Below are 23,101 nucleotides of genomic sequence, written 5' to 3'. Positions count from 1 at the left end.
GTGGCGCATGGGCTCATAAGTTGTGGCTTGCAGGCTCTAGAGCACAGGCTCAGTAGTTGGGGCGCATGGGCTTAGTTGCTCCGCAGCATGTGGGATCTTCCCGGAGCAGGGATTGAATCCATGCCTCCTGCATTAGCAGGTGGATTCTTAACCACTGCAGCACCAGGGAAGTCCCAATATCTGTTAACTTTTGCCTTACGTATATCTGAGGCTATTAGAATCACACACATTTATATTTTTTCCATCATCTAGAGGTATCAAAGTTTTTATCATTATATGATGACCTTCTTAATCTCCATTAGAACATAACAACTTTATCTAATAATAATAAGGCTCCACCAGTGTTCTTTTGGTTAGTATGTGCCTGAATTATTTTTTATCCTTTAAGCTTTCTGTGTCCTCATGCTTTAGGTATTTTTCCTGTAAACAGTAAAGAGCTATTTTTTTTAATGTGTATTTTAAACTGAAGTTTCCTTGTTTCTTTGTGTGGTTGATGATTTTTAATTGTGAGTCTTGCTCCGAGATTTTCCTTTTCCCAGACTCCATGCAGCCCATCCTTATTCTGGCCATCCTGCCTTTCTGCAGACACAGCAATGCCTCAGTGAGGCTGCAGCTGCCCTTTGTAGCTAGGCCTTGGTCAGATCCCAGGCCCTTCTCTTCTTGCTTTGTCTTGGGAGAATTCTCTTTCTGAGGTCCCCTGACCTCTCTATTCCAGGGGCAGAGGGTTCTCTGAGGAGGCCTTTGTCTTGGCCATCTGGACAGCATGCAGCTTAACTGAGGATCTCAGTGCTGAACCTTGTTCTACTTATCCTACCAGCTTTTAGAGGGCAGGGAAGTATTTGTCAGCATCAAAAACATTTAGTAAGTGGTATTAGGTGATGAAAAGCAATAGTCATTGGTTGAATGTCTCTGGGGACTGAGCACCAATGACTTATTTTCATTTAATTCCCTCTCAAATTTTAGCATTTTACCAATAAAGAAATGGAGAAAGGATAAGAAACATGGTTGAAAGTTAACACCTAGTAAGTGATGGAGCAAGACTTTGAACTCAGGTCTACCTCCAAAGCCTCTGTGTGTGCTTCTGAGTGTGTGTGTGTGTGTGTGTGTGTGTGTGTGTGTGTATTTGTCCTGCTTTTTTCTGGATGCTTCCACAGTAATAGTGATGACTTGCTTGTTCTGCCACAATAGACTGAAGTTTAAGGTTTGGGCTCTAACTTGTAGATGGCATCAGGCCTGATTCTTTACAGATAACTCCTGTGTCAAATGTCTTCCTGGTTTCACAATGAGGAATTTTTAAATGTACAAGAATCAGATTTCATAAATAGAGCAATTTTTTGGTCTTTAAAAGAAATACATCACCCTTGACATTCCCTAATGGTTAGAAAAGGGGAAGTGAAACCCCAGCCTCTCCTGAGAGAGTCTGTGGGGTAAAGGACAAGGCAGTGGGCTGGGCATGGTGGACAGGGTGCTCATCCATGCCCACCACTGACACTTGGCATCCCCTTGGGCAAGCAACTTGGCTTAGACCTGTCCATACACAGTGGGCTGTGGTCTCCAGAAGGAAGACAGAGGCTGTGGGCCTTAGGCTCAGGCCTGTGTGCTCTACACCTTAGTGTTCCTTGTGCCTTTTACTTTATCTTACTGAGTTTTGATTTCCCAATTCAAATGCGGGGATAATAAGAGTATCCACATTGAGGGATGTTGTGAGGTGAGGACTGGAGATGATAATGGTGTTAGTTAGATAATGGTCACAGCTGCCGTTTACTGAGCACTTGTGTGCCAGATGCTGTGCTTTGCTTTCACAAGCATTAGGTAATCTATGTAACTACGATTAAGTAACATTTTTCACAAAATAGAAGATATATATTATATAAATCCCAGAATATATAATGAGATTCCCAAGATACAGAATATTTAATTTAATCTCTGTGAACCATAACACACACACCACCTCCTTCACAGCACGTGTGACACACACACCCCACGCACACAGCATACACACACGCACACATGCGCACACACACTCTCTCTACAGTGGAGCTCAATAAATGGCAGCTGTGGTTGTGATTAATCATGCAGACCTTCTCTGGTATTTACCAGATCCTGCTACCCGGGAAGGATGTCATCCTTCTAGGCCAGCCAGTCCACTGTGTGGGTCTGGAGAAGGTGGAGAGGGCAGTGGGTTAAGCATTTTTTTAAATTAATTAATTAATGTATTTATTTTTGGCTGTGTTGGCTCTTCATTGCTGCACGCGGGCTTTCTCTAGTTGCGGCGAGCAGGGGCTACTCTTCACTAAGGTGCGCGGGCTTCTCATTGCGGTGGCTTCTCATGTTGCAGAGGATGGGCTCTAGGTGCGCAGGCTTCAGTACTTGTGGCTCACAGGCCCAGTAGTTGTGGCTTGCAGGCTCTAGAGCGCAGGCTCAAGTAGTAGTGGCGCACGGGCTTAGTTGTTCCTCAGCATGTGGGATCTTCCCAGACCAGGGCTCGAACCCATGTTCCCTGTATTGGCAGGCAGATTCTTAACCACTGAGCCACCAGGGAAGTCCCTCAAGCATTTTTTTTAATCATGGAAGGGTACTGAATATTGTCAAATGTTTTTTTCTATATCAGTTGAGGTGATTGTTTGTTTTTTTTTCCCTTTGTTTATTAATGTAGTGTATTGCATGGATTGTTTTTTTTTTATGTTGAACCACTCTTGCATTCCTGGGATCTTAATCATGGTATATAATCCTTTAAATATGCTGTTGGATTTGATTTGCTAGTTTTTTGTTGAGGATTTTTGCATATATACCGATGAGGGATATTAGTCTCTTCTTTTCTTTGTGTGGCTTTAGTATCAGTAATAATACAGGCTTCCTTGCTGTTCCCTGAACATGCCAGACATACTCCTACTCTGGGGGCTTTTGCACTGGCTATTCCCTTTGCTTAAAATGCTTTTCCCCTGGATATCTGCATCCCTTTTTTCAGGTCCACCCAAATGTTACCTTTTCAAACAAACCAACCCTGCCCCCCAAATTAAAATTGTAAATTGTTTCCTTCTTACACCCTAGCGCTCTTGATTTTTTCTCCGCTTTAATTTTTTTTGGCAGTAATATTTATCACCTTTCTTCATAATATATAATTTGCATATTCATTATTCTATTACATTAATATACTATGTTATAATAACATATGATATATATCATACAATACTATATATAGTATAGTATAAATTATATAACAACAATAATTTTTATTATTTATAATTTACCTATTTATTATGTTTACCTTTACTGTCTCTACCCTTCTTCTCACATATCAGGTATGGCTTTTACTTTGTTTAGTTTATAGATGTATCCAAAATGCCAGGAAAATACTTAGGTCAATAAATATTTGTTCAGTTGAATTGGATAAATTAACACCAAATGTTAGAAGCACTCCTGGCACCTTAGCCATTCTTCAGGGCTGGTGGTGCCAAGAACAGTCTCACTGTGGGTGGGAAATTCAGTGCTAGAGGCAGGATGTTTGAAAATCAAGCGTTTGTGATTTGGGATTAGCCTCGTGACTTTTTCTTTCTTTCTTATTATTATTTGTCCAATTAACATACAGTAAAAGTCTCTTTCTTGGTGTAGAGTTCTTTGGGTTTTAATTCATGTGCAGAGTCATGTGACCATCACCACAATCAGGATACAGGACAAACACCCCCCTCAAATAGTTCCTGAATGTTGTCCCTTCATAATGAAACCCTTTCTCAGTTCCTAAACCCAGGCAACCACTGCTCGATTCCTATAGTTTTGTCTTTGTCAGAATAACATATAAATGCAAGTACAAATGTTTAGTCTTTTGAGGCTAGCTTTTTCAACTCAGCATAAGGCCTTTGAAATCCATCCAATTTGTTGTATCAGTAGTTCATACATTATTATTGCTGAGTAGTATTCCATTGTACAGATGCAAATATTTTCTCCCAGTCTGTGGTTTGTCTTTTTACTTTTAAAGTGTTGTTCACAGATTGAAATTTAATGATAAGTTTGCCTATATTTACAAAAAATCCTGCTGGGATTTTTATTGGAATTGCATTGTATCTATAGATGAATTTGGGGAGAATTGAAACCTTAACTTTATTGAGTCTTGCAGTCCATAAACACAGAATGTTTTTCCATTTGTATATTCAGTAGATGTATGATTTTTTTTAAAAAAATCAAGGTCTATAGTATTCAACATACAGAGCCAGCACATTTTTTATTAGATTTATCCTTATGTGTTTATTCTGGAGCACTATTTTAAAAGGTGTTTTAAATGTTTCGTTTCCCAGTTGTTTACTTCTAGTGTATAGGAATATGATTAATTTCTATATGTAACTGTGTATCCAGAGATCATGCTAATTCACGTATTGGTTCTAGGAGGTTTTCTTTTTTTTAATAGATTGCTTGGGATTTCTATGTAGACAGTCATGTTGTCTGTGAATAGTGACAGTTTTATACATTCCTTTCCAGTCTGTTGTTCCAGTGTGATGTTGAATAGGAGTGGTGAGAGGGGACATCCTCGCCTTGTTCTTAATCTTGAAGAAAAACTCTTCACTCTTTTGCCATCAAATATTATATTAGCTGTGGGGTTTTTTTTGGGAGATGTCCATTATCAGGTTATGGATGATTACTTCTGTGTCTCTTTTACTGAGAGTTTTTTATCATGAACAGATGTGGAATTTTTAAAATGCTTTATCTGGGGCTTCCCTGGTGGCTCAGTGGTTGAGAGTCCTCCTGCCGATGCGGGGAACGCGGGTTCGTGCCCCGGTCTGGGAGGATCCCACATGCCGCGGAGCGGCTGGGCCCGTGAGCCATGGCTGCTGAGCCTGCGCGTCCGGAGCCTGTGCTCCGCAGCGGGAGAGGCCACAACAGTGACAGGCCCGCGTACCGCAAAAAAATAAAAACAAAAAAACCCAAAATGCTTTATCTGCATATGATCATGTTTTATTCCTTCTTTTTCTAGTTTAATAATATGATGGGTTACATTGGCTGATTTTTGTTTTGTTTTTTTAGCCCTTAATTTTTTAAATTGTGTTTTCGATATCTGAAATATCTTTTTCTTCGTTTTTTTTGAATTTTATTTTATTTTTAAACAAGGGGTTCTTATTAGTTATCTATTTTATACATATTAGTGTATATATGTCAATCCCAATGTCTCAATTCATCCCACCACCACCACCACCCCCGCTGCTTTCCCTCCTTGGTGTCCATAAGTTTGTTCTCTACATCTGTGTCTCTATTTCTGCCTTGCAGACCAGTTCATCTGTACCATTTTTCTAGATTCCACATTATGCGTTAATATACGATATTTGTTTTTCTCTTCTGACTTACTTCACTCTGTATGACAGTCTCTAGGTCCATCCACGTCTTTACAAATGACCCAATTTCGTTCCTTTTTATGGCTGAGAATATTCCATTGTATATATGTACTATATCTTCTTCATCCATTCATCTGTCGATGGGCATTTAGGTTACTTCCATGACCTGGCTATTGTAAATAGTGCTGCAGTGAACGTTGGGGCGCATGTGTCTTTTTGAATTATGGTCTTCTCTGGGTATGTGCCCATTAGTGGGATTGCTGGGTCATATGGTAATTCTATTTTTAGTTTTTTAAGGAACCTCCATACTGTTCTCTATAGTGGCTGTATCAATTTACATTCCCACCAGCAGTGCAAAAGGGTTCCTTTTTCTCCACACCCTCTCCAGCATTTGTTGTTTGTAGATTTTTTGATGATGGCCACTTTGACTGGTATGAGGTGATACCTCATTGCAGTTTTGATTTGCATTTCTCTCATGATTAGTGATGTTGAGCGTCCTTTCAGGTGTTTGTCGGCAATCTGTATATCTTCTTTGGAGAAATGTCTATTTAGGCCTTCTGACCATTTTTTGATTGGGTTGTTTGCTTTTTTGATATTGAGCTGCATGAGCTGCTTGTATATTTTGGAGATTAGTCCTTTGTCAGTTGCTTCGTTTGCAAATATTTTCTCCCATTCTGAGGGTTGTCTTTTCATCTGGTTTGTGGTTTCCTTTGCTGTGCAAAAGCTTTTAAGTTTCATTAGGTCCCATTTGTTTTATTTTTGTTTTTATTTCCATTTCTCTAGGAGGTGGGTCAAAAAGGATCTTGCTGTGATTTATGTCATAGAGTGTTCTGCCTATGTTTTCCTCTAAGAGTTTTAGAGTGTCTGGCCTTACATTTAGGTCTTTAATCCATTTTGAGTTTATTTTTGTGTATGGTGTTAGGGAGTGTTCTAATTTCCTTCTTTTACATGTAGCCTTTCAGTTTTCCCAGCACCACTTATTGAAGAGACTGTCTTTTCTCCATTGTATATCCTTGCCTCCTTTGTCATAGATTAGTTGACCATAGGTGCGTGAGTTTATCTCTGGGCTTTCTATCCTGTTCCATTGATCTGTATTTCTGTTTTTCTGCCAGTACCATATTGTCTTGATTACTGTAGCTTTGTAGTATAGTCTGAAGTCAGGGAGTCTGATTCCTCCAGCTCCAGTTTTTTCCCTCAAGATTGCTTTGGCTATTCAGGGTCTTTTTTGTCTCCATACAAATTTTAAGATTTTTTTGTTCTAGCTCTGTAAAAAATGCCATCGGTAATTTGATAGGGATTGCATTGAATCTGTAGATTGTTTTGGGTAGTATAGTCATTTTGACAATATTGATTCTTCTAATCCAAGAACATGGTATATTGCTCCACCTATTTGTGTCATCTTTGATTTCTTTCATCAGTGTCTTACAGTTTTCTGAGTACAGGTCTTTTATTTCCTTAGGTAGCTTTATTCCTAGGTATTTTATTCTTTTTGTTGCAATGGTGAATGGGATTGTTTCCTTAATTTCTCTTTCTGATCTTTCATTGGTAATATATAGGAATGCAAGAGATTTCTGTGCATTAATTTTGTATCCTGCAGCTTTACCAAATTCATTGATTAGTTCTAATAGTTTTCTGGTGGCATCTTTAGGATTCTGTATGTATAGTATCACGTCATCTGCAAACAGTGACAGTTTTACTTCTTCTTTTCCAGTTTGGATTCCTTTTATTTCTTTTTCTTCTCTGACTGCCATGGCTAGGACTTCCAGAACTATGTTGAATAATAGTGGTGAGAGTGGACATCCTTGTCTTGTTCCTGATCTTAGAGGAAATGCTTTCAGTTTTTCACCATTGAGAATGATGTTTGCTGTGTGTTTGTCATGTATGGCCTATATTAGTTGAGGTAGTTTCCCTCTATGCCCACTTTCTGGAGAGTTTTTTTTATCATAAATGGGTGTTGAATTTTGTCAAAAGCTTTTTATGCATCTATTCAGATGATCATATGGTTTTTATTCTTCAGTTTGTTAATATGGTGTATCACATTGATTGATTTGCATATATTGAAAATTCTTGCATCCCTGGGATAAATCCCACTTGATCATGGTGTATGATCCTTTTAATGTGCTATTGGATTCTGTTTGCTAGTGTTTTGTTGAGGGTTTTTGCGACTATATTCATCAGTGATACTGGTCTGTAATTTTCTTTTTTTGTAGTATCTTTGTCTGGTTTTGGTATCAGTGTGATGGTGGCCTCATAGAATGAGTTTGGGAGTGTTCCTTCCTCTGCAATTTTTTGGAAGAGTTTGAGAAGGTTGGGTGTTAGCTCTTCTCTAAATGTTTGATAGAATTCACCTGAAGCCACCTGGTGCTGGACTTTCGTTTGTTGAGAGATTTTTAATCACAGTTTCAATTTCATTACTTGTAATTGATCTGTTCATATTTCCTATTTCTTCCTGGTTCAGTCTTGGAAGTTTATATCTTTCTAAGAATTTGTCCATTTATTCCAGGTTGTCTGTTTTATTGGCATAGAGTTGCTTGTAGTAGTATCTTATGATGCTTTATATTTCTGTGGTGTCTGTTGTAACTTTTCCTTTTTCATATCTAATTTTATTGATTGGAGTCCTCTCCCTCTTTTTCTTGATGAGTCTGGCTAAAGGTTTATCAATTTTGTTTATCTTCTCAAAGAACCAGCTTTTAGTTTTATTAATCTTTGCTATTGTTTTCTTTGTTTCTATTTCATTTATTTCTGCTCTGACCTTTATGCTTTCTTTCCTTCTACTAACTTTGGGTTTTGTTTCTTCTTCTTTCTCTGTTTCCTTTAGGTGTAAGGTTAGATTGTTTATTTGAGATTTTTCTTGTTTCTTGAGATAGGATTGTATTGCTATAAACTTCTCTCTTAGAACTGCTTTTAATGCATCCCATAGGTTTTGGATCGTTGTGTTTTCATTGTCATTTGTCTCTAGGTATTTTTGATTTCTTCAGTGATCTCTTGGTTATTTAGTAATGTATTGTTTAGCCTCCATGTGTTTGTGGTTTTTACATTTTTTTCCCTGTAATTTATTTCTAATCTCATAGCGCTGTGGTCAGAAAAGAAGCTTGATATGATTTCAGTTTTCTTAAATTTACCAAGGCTTGATTTGTGACCCAAGATGTGATCTGTCCTGGAGAATGTTCCATGTGCACTTGAGAAGAAAGTGTAATCTGCTGTTTTTGGATGGAGTGTCCTATACATATCAATTAAATCTATCTGGTCTGTTGTGTCATTTAAAGTTTGTGTTTCCTTATTAATTTTCAGTCTGGATGATCTGTCCATTGGTGTAAGTGAAGTGTTAAAGTCCCCCGCTCTTATTGTGTTACTGTCCATTTCCTCTTTTACAGCTGTTAGCATTTGCCTTATGTATTGAGGTGCTCCTGTGTTAGGTGCATATATAAGTGTTATGTCTTCTTCTTGGATTGATCCCTTGATCATTATGTAGTGTCCTTCCTTGACTCTTGTAACATTCTTTATTTTAAAGCCTATTTTATCTGATATGAGTATTTCTACTCCAGCTTTCTTTTGATTTCCATTTTCATGGAATATCTTTTTCCGTCCCCTCACTTTCAGTGTGTATGTGTCCCTAGGTCTGAAGTGGGTCTCTTCTAAACAACATATATATATATATATGGGTCTTGTTTTTGTATCCATTCAGCGAGCCTGTGTCTTTTGGTTGGAGCATTTAACCCATTCACATTTAAGGTAATTATCAATATGTATGTTCCTGTTACCATTTTCTTAATTGTTATGGGTTTGTTTTTGTAGGTCCTTTTCTTCTCTTGTACTTCCCACTTAGAGAAATTCCTTTAGCATTTGTTGTAGAGCTGGTTTGGTAGTTCTGAATTCTCTTAGCTTTTGCTTTTCTGTAATGTTTTTGATTTCTCCATTGAATCTGAAAGAGGTCCTTGCCAGGTAGAGTAATCTTGGTTGTAGGTTCTTCCCTTTCATCACTTTAAATATATCATGCCACTCCCTTCTGGCTTGTAGAGTTTCTGCTGAGAAATCAGCTGTTAACCTTATGGGAGTTCCCTTGTATGTTATTTGTCTTTTTTCCCTTGTTGCTTTTAATAATTTTCTTTCTGTTTAATATTTGTCAATTTGATTACTATGTTTCTTGGGGTGTTTCTCCTTGGGTTTATCCTGCCTGGGATTCTCTGTGATTCCTGGACTTGGGTGGCTATTTCCTTTCCTACGTTAGGGAAGTTTTCGACTATTCAAAAATTTCCCCGGGTCCTTTTTCTCTCTCTTCTCCTCCTGGGACCCCTATAATGCAAATGTTGTTGTGTTTAATGTTGTCCCAGAGGTCTCTTAGACTGATTTCTTTTCACTTTTTTTTCTTTACTCTGATCTGTGGCAGTGAATTCCACTATTCTGTCTTCCAGGTCACTTATGCGTTCTTCTGTCTCAGTTTTTCTGCTATTGATTCCTTCTAGTGTATTTTTCATTTCAGTTATTGTATTCTTCATCTCTGTTTGTTTGTTCTTTAATTCTTCTAGGTGTTTTTCCTTTAATTCTTCTAGGTCTCTGTTAAACATTTCTTGCATCTTCTCGATCTATGCCTCCATTCTGTTTCTGAGGTCCTGGATCATCTTCACTATCATTATTCTGAATTCTTTTGCTGGAAGGTTGCCTATCTCCACTTCATTTAGTTGTTTCTCTGACGTTTTATCGTGTTCCATCATCTTGTATATAGTCCTCTGCCTTTTCATTTTGTCTGTCTTTCTGTGACTGTGGTTTTCCTTCCACAGGCTGCAGGATTGTAATTTTTCTTGCTTCTGCTCTCTGCCCTCTGGTGGATGAGGCTATCTACGAGGCTTGTGCAAGCTTCCTGATGAGAGGGACTGGTGGTGGGTAGAGCTGGGTGTTGCTCTGGTGGGCAGAGCTCAGTAAAAGTTTAATCTGCTTGTTTGATGATGGGTGGGGCTGAGTTCCCTCCCTGTTGGTTGTTTGGCCTGAGGCGACCCAGCACTGGAGGCTACAGGCTCTTTGGTGGGGCTAATGGCAGACTCTGGGAGGGCTCATGGAGTAGTTCCCAGAGCTTCTGCTGCCAGTGTCCTTGTCCCCGCAGTGAGCCACAGCCACCTCCCGCCTCTGCAGGAGACCTTCCAACACTAGCTGGTAGGTCTGGTTCAGTCTCCAGTGGGGTCACTGCTCCTTCCCCCTAGGTCCTGATGCACACACTACTTTGTGTGTGCCCCCCAAGAGTCAGTCTCTGTTTTCCCCAGTCCTGTTGAAGTCCTGCAATCAAATCCTGCTAGCCTTCAAAGTCTGATTCTCTGGGAATTCCTCCTCCTGTTGCCAGACCCCCAGGTTGGGAAGCCTGACGTGGAGCTCAGAACCTTCACTCCAGTGGGTGGACTTCTGTGTTATAACTGTTCTCCAGTTTGTGAGTCAGCCACCCAGCAGTTAATGGGATTTGATTGTATTGTGATTGCGCCCCTCCTGCCATCTCACTGCAGCTTCCTCTTTGACTCTGGATGTGGGGTATCATTTTTGGTGCGTTTCAGTGTCTTCCTGTCCATGACTGTTCAACAGTTAGTTCTGATTCCTTTGCTCTCACAAGAGGGAGTGAGCACATGTCCTTCTACTCTGCCATCTTGAACCAATTTTCTAGTCCTTAATTTTATTATTTATTTATTTTTGGCTGCATTGGGTCTTCGTTGCTGTGTGCAGGCTTTCTCTAGTTGTGGTAAGGAGGGGCTACTCTTCATTGCGGTGCACGGGCTTCTCATTGTGGTGGCTTCTCTTTGTTGTGGAGCACAGGCTCTAGGTATGTGGGCCTCAGTAGTTTTGGCTCACAGGCTCTAGAGCGCAGGCTCAGTAGCTGTGGCACACGGGCTTAGTTGCTCCACAGCATGTGGGATCTTCCCAGACCAGGGCTCGAACCTGAGTCCCCTGCATTGGCAGGCAGATTTTTAACCACTGTGCCACCAGGGAAGTCCCTGCATTGGCTGATATTTGAATAGTGAACCAGCCTTGCATTTGTGGGATAAGACAAATTGGCCATAGTGCCTTATTTATTTTATATATAGTTATATTTGATTTCTAGTAGTTTATTGAGGATTTTTGCACCTATTTTTCTAAGAGATGTTGGCAGGTAGTTTTCTTTTCTTATACTGGCTTTGTCTGCTTTTGATATCAGAGTAATTCTGGTCTCATAAAATGCATTGGGTAGTGTTCTCTTGTATATTTTGAAAGAAGTTGTATAGAATTGGTGTTATTTATCTTTTAAATGTATGGTAGAATTCACCAGTGGAAACGTCTGGGGCTGGAGTTTTCTTTGTGGAAAGGTTTTAAACTACATATTCAGTCTTTGTGATAGCTATAAACTGTCCTGCTTATTTATTTCTTCTTGCTTACTTTTGGTAGTTTGTGGCTTTGAGGGAACTGGTCCATTTTATCTAGGTTGTCAGATTTGTGTGCACAGAGTTATTTGTAGTATTTTCTTATCCTTTCTGTGGGATGTGTAGTGGTATTCTCTCTTTCATTTCTGATGTTGATAATTTGTGTTTTTTTCTGTCTTTGCTAGCTTAGCGGGTGGTTTTTCAATTTTTAAAACTTTTTCAAACCTCTTCCTGAGCAGTTCTCAAAGCCTTTGGAATGTGGTTTAGGGTCAGATCCACACATGTGCAGCTCAGAATTGAGCTCAGAGGTTGATACACAACTTAGTGGTTTCACTCTTAAGTCTCCTCCTCTTCATCATCTTCCCGACACTTTCTGGCTCTCTGGGGTCCCTTCCTTCTCCTCTGTCTAGAAAGCTGGAGCTTTAGTTTCTCTGCTCTGCCATGCACTTCCCACAATTGCATATGTCTCTGGGGCCAAGCAGGGAGACGAAAAAGAGAGACAAAAACATTGGGGATTTTGCCTGACTCTTGGGACCAGAGTTCCTCTGGTCAGAGAGAAGGGTTCCCCTCCCCGAGAATTTCCGATGCCTGCCTAGTCACTGCTGCTGCTGTGCGGTTTCTTGGAGGCTGAAGTGAGAAAGAATGGAGAAACGCAACAAAGAAAATTCCAGGGATTTTCCTCCATGCTCTGGGACCTGTTGGAGCCTCTTTTCCCACTCCTTAGACTAGAAATAGAGCCTCCTCTTGGAGGCTGTGTCTGTTCTGTCCACACGTGGTGCACGGTTCTTACTCCTTGTAAGCCCATTCCGGGAGATACTGGAGGGGGAAGCCCCAGGAAACACGTTACCAGTTGCATGGTGCTTTGGGTTTGGTTTCCTGCTGTGCTACCGTTTACTTTTCAGAGTCCTCAGAGAGCTGCTCATGCGTTCTATCTGGGGTTTCAGTTTAATTCAGTGGGTAGGACAGAGTAGAGTGTGCTTATACCATCTTGAAGGGATCCAGACACGGTCCTTTGTGTGTTTGTTTGATATAAAATGAGAGCTTCTCCACCTCCCACATATCTGGAGAGAGGGTAGCGGCCCAGGGAACTACCTTCCGTGAAGCATCTGCTCCGTGCCGGACACTGTGCCTTAGTGCACAGCGGCATTGTTCTGTGACTCTACGCGGAAAGTGTGGCATTGTTAGCTCCATTGTGCAGTTGGGGGAAGTTAGGCTCAGATTAATCAGTTCAAGGTCATATAATTAAGTGGTAGGCTGTGGTTATGTATCGTGGCCTGTGTTAGAAAGATCCAGAAAGTTCTGTGGAAAGCAGAAGAGAAGGCTTACGTCTGATGTCCCGCTTCCCTCTCTCTGCAGGACGGATGAAGGTGATGCTGTGATCATGCACCCGGGGATCCTGTGCGTCATGGTGAGGCTGCTGCCTCAGTTGTACCATGAAGATCACCCTCAGGTACTTGCTGTGAACACATGAGTTTGTCTTTTTCATGACTGATCACTTAAGCTTCTCTGGCCAGAGACTCCCTTTCCCTTTTGCCTTTGCGTCCAGTCCCCTGTATGAACAGAGCCTCCTTCGTGAAGTGCCTCCTGCAGGGGAGTATCAGTGGGTCTGAGGCCCTTGATTGAGTTCCGCCCACCCTTCCATGGCCACTCAAAACAGATTGTTCCTGTTGGTGATGTGACCTTCTAAAAACAACAGCCAAACAAAAACTGAATGAAATGATTTACCTTCATGAGGCAAGTCCCATATAAGTGCTACATATAGCACTGGGCATTGGTGGGACCAGAAGTCTTCTGCTCCCCATTAATTTATCCATTGCTTGGATATTGGCTGTGACCCTGGCTCGGCGCTCTACATAGGACATGCAGGGTTAACAGGATGAGAACTGAGCACTGTCCAAGGAGCCCACATCTGTGATGGGGACCGGGAGGTGGTGGTGGGGCAGACAGACTAAGTAAATAAGCTCACAAATGAATCTGCAATTACAAATTGTCACATTTGATATTAAGGGAAAAAAATGGGTGCTGACAGAGAATAATGGGAATGGAAGTGGAGGGGGAAGACCTAATTAAATCTAATTTAGATGAAGGTGTGGATGTCAGGGAAGCCATCTCTTTGATGGTGACATTTAAGCAGAGCCCTGAAAGATGAGTAGCAATTAAGCAGGTGGGAAGGAGCCTGCTGCAGGTGTCTGGGGTGGGAGCAAAGCGGGAGAGCTGGAAGTGTGCCCGATGGGGCAGGCGGAGGAAGGCTGCCGCCCTGACAAGCTGTGGGGTTTTATCCCAAGGGCAACACGAAGTCTCTCTCAAGTGAATGGAGGGGGACACGATCAGGTTTTTGTATTAAAAATCTCTCTTGTTGCATGGAGGGTGGCCTGGGAATGGGGCTGTGTGGAAGAGAATGGGGACAGCAGTTAGGAAGCCATGTCCACAGTCTGGTAGCACATGGTGGTAGCTTGATTATGGTGGCGTCTGTGGGAGAGTGTGTAGAGCAAGGAGTCAGGAGACCTATTGGGAGATAGAATCAAGGCCCTGGGATGAACGGGGTGCAGGAAGCGGGAAGGGGGGAGTCAAGGTGGCTCTTAGCTCCTGTCCTGGCAGCACGGACGGCCCTACTGCAGCGACGTGCGCTTGTACCGGTGAAAGCAACAGAACGAGGCAGATTCTCAGGAAGTGCTCTCAATTTAGAGAATATGTTCTCTAGAGGTTCTGAGAAAGAAACTCAAAGTTGAGGAAGCCCTGGAAAATACGCTCTTGAATTAGTAGCAGACGAAAGGAAATTACTTGAACCGAGCAGCTGCCATGTACCAGGCACGGTGCCACACCCTTTCACTGATTATCTACCCTCATAGATGTTTGGTGGGGAGTATCATTGTTTCCATTTTAACCAGTGGGGAAACCGAGTCTTAGACAATGTACATGCCTTTTAAGGATTCTGAGTTGGTGGACCTGGTATTAAATGTGGTCCTACCTGGTGGCAGTTCTTATGGTCTTTCCCCTGCACAGCAGTGGCGTCTATAGGAGAATGGGGGCTCACGGGGGTGCGGGTCCAGCTTTGTTTTGTCCTGGAGTTAAAAAGGAGGTGATATGTTTTAAGAAGAAATGGTGACTACAGTTGACCCTTGAACAACATGGGGGTTAAGGGTGCTGACGCTCACACAGTGTACTACTATCTCTGCCTCAAAAACAAAGGAGTTGCTAAATGACTCACCCAAGGACAGGAAGGTGGAAAAGTTTGGGTAGAATCAGGACTCAGATGCTAGTTTTGATTCCACACATTGTGATCTCTAATTGAACATAAACTTCTCCCTACACTCAGGTAAAGATCTGTAAAATGAAAATACAGGTCTTATATTTATTTTAAAAAATCCATGCATAAGTGGACCTGTGCATTTTAAACCTGTGTTGTTCAAGGGTCAACTATAGGGGTGTTATTAATCATTGAAAATGACAATGGCTTAGTAAAAATATTGCAAATCCTCCGAAATTGGTGAGAAGTGGAGTGGAGGAGGAAAAGCCTTGATGTGTAGGGAAGGGACTGTTTTACTTAGGAAATCCTGCAAACTAGGTACAGGAGTTAAAAAAGGACTAACTCAATTCCATGTCTACATGTCTCTTTGTAACTGGAATCCTTTATCTGGTTCCTGATCCTCTGCTGGAAAGTGACGATAAAGTGATTATCAAACCAATGAGTAGGGATGCATCTAATAGTGAAATGGAATATGCACTTTATATCTTTCAACGTTTATGGGACAGCAGTAACCTGGGCTAGAATGGGTTTGATTGCTCCTTTAGTTATCTATCGCTGTATTACAGAGGGCTGCCAAGTTAGCAATAATGGTCTCGTTCTTCCTCGTGGCTCTGTGGGTCAGGAGTTTAGACAGCACCGCAGGGACAGCTTCTGTCTGCTCCACATGGTATCAGCTGGGCACCCAGATGGGTTCTCCACTCACAGAGCTGGCACTTCACAAGCTAGCTCAAATGGTGAGAGGCTCCTAGGCTGGCCCAGCTGGGTCAGATGTCTGGGGCCTTGGTAGGGCCTGGCTTCTCCTCCATGTAGCCCTCACCATCTGGCTTCTACCTGTACACCTCCACCTGGATTCTCTAGCAGGCCACATAGCAGCTCAGGGTTCCCAAAAGCACAAAAACAGAAGATGCCGAGCCTTCTGGAGGCTTTTGCCTGGAACAAGCCAGCATTACTTCCATGGCATTCTGTTGGGCAAAGTGAGTCACAGGTTCAGCTTAGACTCAGCAAGAAGGGACCTATGTCTCCTTTACTGACGTGAGGGGTGGCTTGCGTGTACAGGAGAGGGGGAATTGTTGGGGGCCATCTCTAAAGACCAGCCACCACACTTGCCTTAGGCATCTAACTGATGGATAAAATTATTTGACCCCTAAATCAAATGTCTTTGAGTCATTTGGTTATCTAAAGCCTGGGACCTTACTTTCTCTACCTTAGTATTCACGACAGGTTCTGCCTGGAGCATACTGGAAACTAATACACATTGAGTGTTACTTCTATTCCAGGAACATTAATCAGTGTTCATAACAGCTCATTAAAATGAGAATCTCCCCCATTTTGCAGGTGCTTGAAGCTCAAGAGAGTTGTGTAACTTCCTAAAATCATGGAGGTGTTGAGGGGAGATCTAAAACTCACTTCTAGGCTCAAGGTCAAGATGTGTTTGATGAGTAGATCTCTCATCTCTGCAGCTCTTGCAGAATGCAGGGTCATGCATCTGGGCTTCCTTAGCTGTATTTCATACCCTGCAATGCACTTGCAATGAGAACAGCCAAGCCAGTGGTTTGGGTGGTCTTAGCAGTCAGACGGTTGCTGATAAACACGTTGTGCAAAACTCCACCGTGAGGATGACTGACGAAGTGATGCAGAGCAGACAGTGGCCTGTCCTTCCGCTTCCTAGTGCATGAAGACTCTGTGGAGGAGCCCCAGTTTCAGATAAACACCATGAGTTGTCACATCAGTGTGTGGGGAGGAACTTTCCCTCCTCCTGTGATGGTAATTGGACAAATTAAGTATGCAGATGAGGCTTCCACTTGGTAGGATACTTTTTCTCTATTCAGGTCACAATAAGTAATTTAGGAAAAGTCTGACTCTCACACACTCTCTCTCAAATATGCAAATGAAATGCAGTGGTACATGTTCTCAGAAATTTTCTGCAGATGCCAGATCAGCAGCTATTAAAAGTTGGGTAATTACAGTAATTAACTTCTGAAAGAGGTGGGGGCGGTGGGAAACCTCATAACAACAAACAGAATAGTAGATCAAATGAGAAATGAGACACACACAAGAAAATGCTGAAATGAAACTGACAGAAGGACTGCAGGTTTTGGGGCAGAGAAAGCAGCTGGAAGTTTCAGTAGATGGCAGTATTCCTAAAAAGATGGAGGGGCTTCCCTGGTGGCGCAGTGGTTGAGAGTCCGCCTGGCGATGCAGGGGACACGGGTTTGTGCCCCAGTCCGGGAAGATCCCACATGGCCGCTGAGCCTGTGCGTCCGGAGCCTGTGTTCCGCAATGGGAGAGGCCACAGCAGTGAGAGGCCCGTGTACCGCAAAAGAAAAAAAAAAAAAAAAGATGGACTGTGAGTTCCCACTCATCTCCCTTTAGGTGGGCCTGGTGATTCCCAGCATCCCTATACTCTTACCCACCTTACATCCCTCAGATGCTCTTCCTGCCTTATGGATGAGAAATTGATAGCTTTCCAAGGTACAGATATCATTTTAGAAGCAACAACTTAACTACTTACATGGGTTGTCTGGTTTATTTCTAATTGTGGCCACATTAAATTTGTTCTGTTCATGACCAAGAGGGGGTTTTTCCCTCTGCAAAATGCTAGCAGTGCGAGCTGCTCTTGGAAACAAATAATCCAGCTGAGTTTTTTTTCCTCTTGTATCATCGCCAGTGTTAACATTGGACTCTAGGAATTATATTGTGAATGTTGCTGTACTAAGCACAAGGCAAAAGTGGAGTCCAGCTCAGTTCTGTTGGAGCTGAGTTGGCCGCTGGAAGAAGTAACTGAGAAGAAAGGCCTTTTCTCTTTCTTTCTGGCATGCTCAGCAGCCATGAGGGGCTTGCTGTAGGGACGTGGCTCTGGGCTAGAACTCTGACCAGTAGTGGAGAGCTCTCTTGTCCCAGCACCACTGCACTTCCGTTCATGTCTTAGCAGAGGGTTATTTGCTCTGTGCATGACAGTGGGAACTCAGAGGGTGGGAAGTCAGATCCAGTTTCACAGAGGTGGAACTCGGCCTGTGTCGGGGCCACCAATGTGATGTATTTACTTTTATTAATAATTATGCAGCACCTACTAGGTGCCACTGGGGATTCAGAGACCAATGTCACAGTAACACACAGCCTGAGTTTGAGGGTGGGTACTCAGACGAGTGGAGAAGATAGTTAGATATTCTAACTGTAACAAAGGTTTGCCCACAGGGCCTCGGGGCAGAGGGGAGAGAAAGCCACACAGAGATGGGGACACTGGAGCCAGACTTTAAAGAAGAGACCTGTCTATGCCAGATCAGGTAGAGGAGGGTGGGACAAGACAACAGAGAGAGGTACACGTGGAGATGCCCATGCGGGGACTTCAAATAGTTCAGTTGGGCGAGGATAGACCATGCGGGTAGAAAGGCAGTAAATGGGGCAGGAGAAGTAGGTTGAAGCCAAATCATGAGGGGCCTTGAGTACCATCCACAGGCAGTTGGATTTTATTGGATTACCATCCTTTGTCGTTAGCATCATCATCACTGCTGTGGTTAATGAGCACCCAGTATATGAGGCTCTGAAGATGACAGATTTTGGTCAAATCTCTCTGCCACTTAACAGCCACAGAACCATGGGAAATTATCTAACCTCCACGACCCTTAATTTTCTTTGCTGTAGTATGGGGAGAATAATATCATCTTCCTCATGGCATTATTGTGAGGAGCAGCTGAAGCAATGCAGGAGCACTTAACATGGCAAGCAGAACATACAAGGCACCATGGGAAACACTTGCTGACTGGTGTAGCTACTGCTATTAGTTGCCGAAACTTTACAAGCATTTTATCATTTGATCTTCATAATGACCCTGCAAGGTAGACATCAGTATTCCCACTTCACAGATGAGGACCTGAAACTTGTAGCACTTAAGTGACAGAGTTAACATCATAGCTAGGTGGTGGATGTGCCTGATGGGAGGCTCCAGGACCTCCTGCCACTGCACCAAGTTGCCTTCCCTGTAGGGAGGTGGTAGCCGTGGGTGGGAGGCAGTTGGAAAGCAAGGACATGATCAGACCTGGGCATTAGAGAGACTGTTGTCTATAGTCAGTGTGCACCTCCCCTCACTGTTGGGTGTGTTCCAGATTCTGCTGCAATGGGAGCCTCCCACACAGTATGATGGGACAGAAAGAAGATCAGGCTTGGGCTGCATCTGTCAACTGATTTGCACCTCAATTTGGAAAGGGTGCCATTTTCTGGAATTAGCCTGTATTTCAAACACAAAGAACTAATCATGTGGGTTTCAAATAGCTCAAGTATCGACAGCATTAATAGCCCTGGATAGCATTGTGTAAGGGCAAGCTATTTGAAAAGAGCCATTTCCTTCAACAAGGAAATTGGCAAAGTAGGAGTCTTGCTTTATTAAATTACAACACATTAGAGATTTCAAATATGTTGAATTTCTATGTTTCTTCTGCTCTTTCATTCTGACCCCATTCTTCCCCAAATATTTCTATTGTCCCTGGGTGGAAAAGTCTCAGATCCTGGTCAAAATCTAAGTGACTTCTTAGGGTAGCCTCTTAAATAGAACAAATGGACATAATCTTGCATGGAGATGAAGAGCATCAAAAGGAAGCTACAGTGGACATAGAATGATGGAGTGGAAGTTAAAGTTGATAGGGTGAGCTCTGGTCCAATTATCTGGCGACCTTTGCTCCAGTCCTGTACCATCGTTATTTCTATGACTTAACATGGGCCACTTCCTTTCCCTGCACCTCAATTTCAGCTACTCACATTTGGCCTAGATCACAGGGGTTGCAGACACAGTGTCCTGGGGCCAGAGTCGTAAAGTAAATGTGTAGGTGTAAACAGTAAGGAATGGTGAGACCTGTGGTCGTAGGGAAGTGTACTTGCCCTGCCTAGAGGTACTCACACTCTAGCTAGGGGGAAACAAGACAAAAGCAAAGCCAAACTACCCCCACCAAATAAAACACTTCTGTAGGCCATCAGTTTATGCCCCTTGTGAGATACTGAGTTCCCTTCCTTATAATGAGTGCATGACTCAGTCTTAAAAACATGGGCTTTGAAGTAAGACCTGGGTTGGGGTGCCAGTTCTACCACTCACTGGCTATGTCACCTTAGGAAATTGATGTAACCTCTTCAGTCTCAGTATTCTTATAATAATATTTTCCCATTGAGAAGAGTAGTGGGAAGTATAGCTCGAGTGTCCTTGGGGCTACCTGGCATGCAGTATGTGCTCTCGTACCCCCTACCTTTCTCTTCTGGCTTTGGTACTCGATGTTCCTAGGACTCCGAGTCACAGTATATAAAATTTTAGAAATACAAAATGGAAGGTAATACATTTTAGGTACATTTCCAGCTGGCATTGTACAATTGATAAATTAATTGATAAATACAAATGAGAATTAATCAGGAACCTTACTGATACAAGATAAGAGAAGAAGACTGCAACTAAAAGGGATTAATATTCTGAAAACACTTGCATCCTTTAAGGAAAAGCACTTTCACAAATGCTGTTTCAAAAACATACCAGTGAGGTAGGTATTTTCATTATTCTCATTTTAAAGCTAAGGAAACTGAGGCCCAGGGAAAGTAACTAGCCCAAGTTTCCCATTAGTGTCAAATCAACATGAGTACCTACTTCTGGGTAGATATTTGTGTGCCCTGTGCCCAGAAGATGAAGGAAGGGTAAATGTCTATTTGGAAGCTCAGAAGCAACACACCGGGGCTGGAGTCACAGAATGCTTGGAAATGGATCTCTTATCTCTACAAGAGACTGTGGACTCTCTAGTCTTGTTTGAGGAATCTTCTCCAGACAGTCGTGTGTGGAGATCTGCTAACAACAGCAAGAACAACACATCTGTTTAAAAAGTATATCTTAAAAGAGTTGTGTCAGCAATTTTCTTTGGCCAAAGCAATAGAGATACTCAGGGTAAGTTAATCCCTCCTTCTCTGAGCTAACCGAGGATGCCCAAGCCACAGCGGGGAAGGGTTCTGGCTGGAAGCTGATGTCGGGTCTCACGGAGCCCACTGCTCACCTGACCTAGCTGTCGTGGAGTGAGGGGGTGTGTGTCCAAGGTGATGGAAACTCTTCGCAGATGTTTCAGGTTCCAGGCTGTGCAGGCATCCTCCTGGATGGGTGTTTACAAGCTGATTTCCCTAGTGATGTCCTCATGCTCCATCTCAGGGCCGACCACAGGCTCAGGAAAGATCATTTCCCCTGCTGACGTGGCACTGTTTTCACTATTCTTCAACACTCAGTTGGCACATCACCTTTTCTGACCACCTTCTCTGGTCCAGTGCACCTGCTATTTCCTAGAACACCTTGTGCCCTTGTGCTTGCACTTACTGGGCAGCTGTTGTGTTGGAGGCACAGGGATATGTGCTGGGGAAACAGGGATGAGGAGCCATTGTCTCTGGCAGCAGTTCACACTTCTTGGTAAATAGATAGATAGCTTGTCATAGTGTGGTGTTCATAATGATTCAGGTGTGGACACAGTGCTAGTTAGGAAGATCAGAAAAGTTTTCTTAGATGAGAGAACGTGTGAATTGTCTCTTTAATAAGTAGGACCTCAGCAAAGGGATGGGATTAGAAAGGACATTCTCAACTTTGAGCATCAGTCAAAAAGGTTATGGCGTATTCAGCAAAGGGTGAGGATGTTACTGGGGTAGAGTACACGGTGGACCAAAGGGGAGGTTGGGAAGTAAAGCTGGAAAGAGACAAATATTTTATTAATATAAGATCCTAGGCTTCTGTAACCAGGAAGTATTGGCCAAAATATGTATGTAATTTGTAAATTGTAAAAGAAGCAGAAGATTTAAAGCAGGCACCCGCATGCATCTTGGTCTTCATTGCAAATCTATACAAGTACATCCAGGAAGCCATGCCTTTAGACGTGGATTCTACTGATTCAATGGGATTTGGACCCTCTTACACCTAAACCAAGATCACAGACTCCCATGCCTATAAGGCCATGTGGGCACTGCAAACGAGTGTATTAGGCTGGTGGGGGCTGTGCACAATGGAAAGTTTATGCCCATATAAAGAAAGAGCTAATTCTAAGTAAGCAAAGATAAAAACCACAACGACTTGTCAAATAAAACACATCTTTACCTTGTCAGATAAAACACATCTTTACAAATAAAACACATATTTACCTGTGACATCCCAGAAGAGCAGAGGTCACTTAAAATGTATCATCTGTCTTCCAAAATCATCAAATAAAGAACATTTCAACCAAATTGGAATAAGTGACTAGTCCAAATTTGAGTAGCTCAGTGACAGTCCCTAGTTCTTTCTAAGTGTCTGGGGGAAGCAGATGCTGGTCATCTGATGGTTTTTAGTTCGGACTACATGATTAATGTCTAGAAGACACACTCTGGACTGATGTACTCATAGCCCACGCCTCCTTGGAGGGACCCACCCCACCAGGACCCAGCCCTCACTGGGCTCTGGGACCACCATATTAACCTGGACCAGGAGAGAAGGTGGGGGGTGGGAGAGAGATAAAGAAGATTAAACATCCACAGCTGGACAAGGACAGACTTGAAGACTCAGCTGCTAAGTGGAGAAGGCAGAAAACTCCTACAGGCGGCCCCGCACATCTCTCTGTGATAATTTGCCTTGTGGGTCCAGCCTGCTGATGACCCTGAGCGCTTACCACTGAGTCCTAATTGAACCACTATCCCCTTCCTGCATTGGAAGTAATGTGCGTTAGGAAAATCAATCCATTTGTAGGGGGAGAAACCAGACTGGTTTCCTGCTACTGCTCATATTTTCACTAAAACCCCATTTTACTGGAACCAACATTGAAAAAAACAGCACATTTTATTCAAAACAAGGCAATATTGGTATTGACAGAGCTGCAGCGATAATGAGGACGATCAATTTTCCCTCCTCCATTATGGGGTATTGAGCAATTTTGGAGTAAACTTGTGGCATCATTAGATAAGATCAGCATTTCTGTTTCTCCCTTTTGAAAATTTTTTCTTTTTTTCTTTCTTTTTTGCATATTTAGATTTTAAGTATTCCTGCTCTGGTGAGGAAAAAAAAAAAGCAGAAACAACAACAGAAAGGAAAACCAAAAGTCCCCAAAGCAATAAGTGAAGTGCTGGTAATAAAACTTGGAGGTTGTAGACATTTCTTTTTAATTCTTATTAATAATACACTGTGTTGTTAT

At 42.4% G+C, this 23,101-nt stretch overlaps 1 protein-coding gene across 2 annotated transcripts in view; it reads left to right on the top strand.

The window, feature by feature from the left end:
* WDFY4 (WDFY family member 4) overlaps window positions 1-23,101 on the top strand; it is a 278,092-nt gene that overhangs the window by 57,901 nt on the left and 197,090 nt on the right. For both annotated transcript variants that reach the window (XM_060286432.1, XM_070043905.1), the window contains one exon: window positions 13,052-13,145. In XM_060286432.1, the coding sequence (XP_060142415.1) occupies window positions 13,052-13,145 (94 nt within the window). The remainder of the gene's footprint in view (window positions 1-13,051; window positions 13,146-23,101) is intronic.

Source organism: Globicephala melas, chromosome 16 (genome assembly GCF_963455315.2).
Source record: "Globicephala melas chromosome 16, mGloMel1.2, whole genome shotgun sequence".
Taxonomy (NCBI): Eukaryota; Metazoa; Chordata; class Mammalia; order Artiodactyla; family Delphinidae; genus Globicephala; species Globicephala melas.
The sequence above is the reverse complement of the archived record's forward strand: the minus strand, read 5'-3'. Positions and strand labels throughout refer to the sequence as shown.